Source organism: Gouania willdenowi, chromosome 17 (genome assembly GCF_900634775.1).
Source record: "Gouania willdenowi chromosome 17, fGouWil2.1, whole genome shotgun sequence".
Lineage (NCBI taxonomy): Eukaryota > Metazoa > Chordata > Actinopteri > Blenniiformes > Gobiesocidae > Gouania > Gouania willdenowi.
Window position 1 is genome coordinate 3,870,867 of NC_041060.1, and position 6,000 is coordinate 3,876,866.

The following is a 6,000-nucleotide window of genomic DNA, read 5'->3' on the forward strand; positions in this document are numbered from 1 at the left end:
TGGAGGAGGAGGGGTACACATGCAGTAGAATGGAATGTGGAGTTCCCCAGAGCTCAATCTTGGGCCCCCTACTCTTCAACATTTACATTCTCCCATTGACCCAGATACTAAACAAGTTCTGATGAACTACGGCCGGGCCCGCAGAACATCTCCGCGCCAAATATTACGTACCACGTTCCTGAGAATTCAGTGAAATGATTCGGTTCCACCGAATAAAACAAATGAAATTGTGAGACTTAAAAATCGTAGTCTACTTTCAATTGTCTTTGAAACGATATGATATATCACACGACTATGTTCCGATAAAATTAGAAATTACTGAAAAAGGGGGTGCTCCCCCCTTCAAAAAGGTCTCCGAGAGACTTTTGACATCCGCTCATAGCATATCCATGTCAAAATACAACCCGATTCAACGAGCTTTAACGTAGGAGTAATCATTTGAAGAATGGGGCCCCCTGCCGCCCCCGTGGTACATACGGAGTAATGGGCCCATTCATATATTGGTATGTGTCAATTATTCGGTAACACCAACTGTCGCAATATTTGACTCACAAATAAATAAATGAGAAAATGACTTAATTGGAAAGTGCGGGGTGGGCCCCTAATCGAATTGTGTAAGGCATAATGGTAATCCGCATTGAATTACTTTTGAAACTATATATCACATGACTATGTTCCCATAAATTTGGAAATTATCGGAAATGGGGGGTGATCCCCCGGGCCTCATTTAAAAATAAAAATAAAATTATTACATGTATGTGTAGAGTGTTCATACCAAACTGTATTCCCATCTAACGAGAACTAACTGAGGAGTAGTCATTTGAAAAATAGGGGGTAATGGGTCCCATTTATATATTGGTATGTGCCAATGATTCGGTACCACCAACCATCGTGATATTTGACTTGCAAATAAATCAGAAATCATTTGTCTTTTTTTTCTTTTGGGGCTCCAAATCGAAAATGGGGCTCCGAGCGTCGATGCGTACACATCCATAGATTATACCGACCAAATTCCAGCCGGATCCGTTCACGAATAACAGAGGGGTAGTGATTTTAACTAGTGTAGACAAGAAGAAGAAGAACAAAGTGAGTCGTTTTGAGTCTGGTAGCCCAGCCTAAAAACAATGAAAAAAGCTAACTATCTATGTAGATGACACGCAAATTTACATAACTGTATCCCCAGGAGACTATAGATTACCACAAACCCTGATAAACTGCATTAATCAAATTAATAATTGGACGTGTCTACATTTTCTTCAGTTAAACAAAGAGAAAACTGAAATTGTAGTTTCTGGAGCCAAAGAAGAAAGACTGAAAGTGAATGCATAAAACCACAAAACAAACTAGAAATCTCGGTGTCATCATAGACTCAGACCTAAACTTTAACATATCAAGGATCAAAGGACTAATGTCACAGCAGCACCTAGAAAAACGTATTAATTCATTCATCTTTAGTAGACTGGTCTACTGTAACGTCTACCTAAAAAAAATCAATTAAAAAAGTTGCAGTTAATCCAGAACGCTGCTGCTCGAGTCCTAATAAACACAAAGAAAGTGAATCACATAACCCCAGTTCTCAAATCCTTACACTGGCATTACATGGTACAGAACCAAAATACATCTCAGACCTTCTGCTCCAAGACCAACCACTATCTGTCTGGGACAGATATGCTTTATGCTCCCAGAACAAAAACCAAACACGGACAAGCAGCGTTTAGTTTTAATGTTCCTGCAGCACTTTTTTATTCGACCCTGCTTTTAATGAAACAGTCACACTGTTTAATCTGATATTATCCTGTTTTGTTGATTGATATTGTTTTACATGTTTTGATTGTTCCTAATTTTTTAAATGTCATTTTATGGTGTGCTAGCGCTACTATAATGTTTGTTTAGTGTAAAGCACATAGGGTTGTCTTGTATATAAAAGGTGTTATATAAATAAACTTGACTCTACATGACACCACTATTACAGACTCGAAAGTATTGCCAGCATGAAGCATACACACTTTAATGACTTATTATGTAGTGTGGAAGGTGAGAAAACCTACTTATTTATTATGAACCAATGGGTTACTTACATTTTAACCTTAAATAGAAGAATATTCTACAATTGAAAAAAATAAATAAATAAAATTGCCTAAAAACCTCAAATAAAAACAGAAAATGTATCATTTTAAAGTGCAAAATAACCACTAAAGGGTAATATTTTCACCCACATTTATTTGTTTGTGTTCGCAGGATTATGTCAAAAGTTTCTTGACAGATTTTGACTAAATTTTAACCAAAGCTAGACCGTAGGCCAAATTTTTCCAACCTTGGGTTCATAACCCCACGTGGGGTCACCTGGAATTAAAATTGGTTCTCCTGAAATGTCTAGTAATTGATTTTAAAAAATTATAATTAAATTAATATTCATTTATTTTTTCTATTATTATTAGTAGTATTTAATATAAAAAGTATTTAATTATTATTCTTTACTACACACAATCTCGATCTTCTACTTTCTCAAATATAACTCTAGTTCAAATAAAATGCAGTATAACGATATCTGAGCTGGCACATCTTCTCACTATTGTGCACTAATCCTGGTTACTCTGTATTTGTAACACAGCGTAATAAACTTGATTAAAATCTAATTCTAGAGAAAAAATGTTGCTGGGGTCTTGTGATATACAAAATGGGGTCATGATCCCAAAAAGGTTGGGAACCACATGGAAGATTCCATTCAGTTTATATCCTAATTCTGGATCAGTTTGAAAAATGGAATAATCCCTACCTCTAATCAATGATAACATTTTTTTTAAAAATGAATAGCTGTTTGTAATTCACTGATTTTTATGAAATTTGACTCTGTTGTGTCGAGTTGGTTCCTTAATTAATCCTCGAGTTTCATCCAGATCAGATCCAGATTACACATTTCATCACATTTTTTCTAAAAGAAATTGGGGGTATTCATACATTTGGACATACGGTATGGTTATTAGCCGTGCGCGCCCCCTGGTGGGAAATAGAGGTACGACAGGTGGGGCACAACAAACTTTTCAATTTCTATGGGGGACAAAAAATGACAATTACAAAAAGAAAATACATAATTTATGAATAAATGCAGAATTAAATGAATAAATACTTAAATATATACTTGAATAAATAAATAATTACAAAAATGAATACACAAATGAATAAATAAACAAATAAATACTTGTTTTTTATGTTTACCATATTTTTTATATTTATTTATGCTAGTGCAGTGGCCGTAGGAAGTATTTATTACTATAGAAAAGTGGGAGGGTAAGTAGCTTTTTCATGGATGGCCAAATGAGGTTGTGTTTGAAGGTTTGTAGAGGTAGGACTGATGACATCATCACTGTAGAGGTAGGACTGATGACGTCATCACTGTACAGGTAGGACTGATGACATCATAACTGTAGGGGTAGGACTGATGACATCATCACTGTACAGAATTTGTAAAGCATTTATTTATGAAATAATTTATTAACGGTATCATTGCAGTCCAAACAAATTCGACGTCGCACACCTTTGAACCAAGCAGCAGCCATGTTGAAACTCTCAGGTCAGTCTGATCCTGATCTGCAGAGATATGTGAGGAACACGCACACTCACACAGACAGACAGACAGAGATTCCTTGCTCTTATAGAGATATACAGTATAATTGCATTTCCACGTTTATTTTTTTGTTCATTTATTTTATGTACTTATTTCTGCATTTACACATTGATTTATTTGCGTATTTCTGTGTCATATGATAATTAGGTGGGTGGTCCTAAATGAACTCTGAAGCACGATTGGTTACATCTATGTGATCGGCTCTACTACTACTACTACTATATGGGACAGAAATGTGAAATTAAAAGAGACTTCCTCAGTGTAAACACTTCTTGTTTTCCTTTGACTTGCAGCAGGCGACGCAGCATCTTGAAGAAGCTGTCCAAACACACGCCCCCCACTCCCATGCAGAGCAGCCGCAGCTTCTCCTCTGGCTTCCACCAGTCGTCCAGCGACAGCCTGTCGGGGTCCCCCACGCAGAGCCTCTCCCCTGGGCCGTCCACGCCCTGCCGCTCACCCGCCCCCGACCACTCTGGAGGTGAGGGGATGACTCAGGGTGCAGTGCTGAGTCGTGCTACGTCATTGGTGCTTCTTCTTTCTGTCTGACTGATTTGTGTGTTTTTGTCGCAGACTCCAGTTCGTCTCCGTGCTCCAGTTCTCCTAACTCTCCGGTCCCTCAGGCTCGTCCCAGCTCGCTCCACGTCCTGGGCCGCTACACTAAAGCTGGACGCTGTAAGTCCACCAGCAGCATCCCACCCTCCCCCCTCGCCTGCATCCCTCCCCCTCAGCCTCTCTCCCCTCAGTGCTCCTCCCCCTCCTGCCTCCCCAGTCACCCTAAGAGCCTACAGGGTTTCCACGGTAAGACCCTGTCCCCCCCCACCATTGCCCGCCACTCCGTACGCCCCCGCAGCGCCGAACCCCCTCGATCGCCGCTGCTCAAACGAGTCCAGTCTGCCGAGAAGCTGACGGGAGACAAATCGACCGGTGGTTACCATGGCGACAGGAAGGCGTACAGCACCCGCCGCCACACCATGGAGGTGCCTCTGTCAGAGGGGGAGGGGCTAGAGGACCTGGAGGCGGACGACGGCGCCGCCACGGGGTTTGTGTGCGTAGGTGAACACGGGCGCCAGGGTTTGTGCGTGGTCGGGGGTCAGCGGGGTCACCAGGATACCACGGCGTCACCCCAACACCGTGGGGGGGGCCACCACCACCCCCACTCCTCCAATGACGTGGTGGTGATGAGGAAGCTAGCGCTGTCCGAGCGCCGCGACTCATTCAAGAAGCAGGAGGCCGTGCAAGAGGTCAGCTTTGACGACCTGGAGGAGAGGGACGCCACGCCCAGCCCCACCCCCCCCAAGGGCTTCAAGGCGGCCTGGATCAAACCCAGCCAATCAGAATCCAGCAGTGGGAAGGGCGGGGCCAAAAGCTCAGCAGCTAGCCCGCAGCAAAAAGCTAAAACTAAGTCCAAGGAGAAGGAAGGGTTTTAGAGGGAGTGACTGATCGCATGTGTCCACAAAACTGTGACCAAACATTAGCATTAGCATTAGCATCCAGGGTTGTGGTCAATTATAATTGTAATCACATAATTGGTAATTAATCACAATTACAAGGCTAATATTGCTCCATATCCGCCTGGCTAAATTGAACATGGGTAATTGAAAACGCAATTGTAACTTGTTGGTGTCAACTACGTTTTTAAATTACAATTACATCTTCAATTATTCATGTTCAATTACAACTCAGTTACAGTTACATTGACCGGCATTGTTTTCAATTACAATTGAAATTACAATGATTATTTTCCACTGAAATCAATTACAATTGTGTAGTTTAATTACAATTACTGAGCCTTTAATAAATAAGCCCATAAAACGTAACCTCCTTCTGGTGTTAGCTTTCTGTTAGCGCCTCTTATGACAACGGGTGAGTTTTGAGCCGATTTTCGACCAGCTGTCCGAGACCCGCCTATTAAAGGTCCGCGACCCACTTTTGTGTCCCAACCCACCAGCTGAGAATCGCTGATTAATGTCATGAGAAAGGTTACGTTTTATGGGCTTATTTATTAATTTAAAGGCCAAGTAATATTAATTGAACTATAGTAATGGAGAACACAATTGTAATTGATTTCAGGGCAAAAATAATTTGAATTGTAATTGAAAAAAATGCTGGTCAATGTAATTAAACATGGTAATTGTAATTTAAAAAATGTAATTGATCAGTTTTGAGCCAAATTTTTGACCAGCTGTCCGAGACCTACCAATTGTAATTGATTTCAGGGGAAAATAATAATTGTAATTTGGAAAAATGCAGGTCACCGTAATCATAATTGAGTTGTAACTAAATGTGTGTAATTTAAGATGTAATTGTAACTTAATAATGTATTTGACCCCAACCCTGTTAGCATTTTCATTAGCATCCCACCGTTAGCAGCTGCT

At 40.7% G+C, this 6,000-nt stretch overlaps 1 protein-coding gene across 1 annotated transcript in view; it reads left to right on the forward strand.

Annotated features, from left to right (window-relative positions):
• mast3a (microtubule associated serine/threonine kinase 3a) overlaps positions 1-5,796 on the forward strand; it is a 51,907-nt gene extending 46,111 nt beyond the window's left edge. Inside the window, 2 exon segments of the mRNA XM_028472434.1 lie at positions 3,919-4,103; positions 4,196-5,796. Coding sequence (XP_028328235.1) covers positions 3,919-4,103; positions 4,196-5,052 — 1,042 coding nt within the window. The 3' untranslated portion in view covers positions 5,053-5,796.
• Positions 5,797-6,000: the final 204 nt, after the last annotated feature.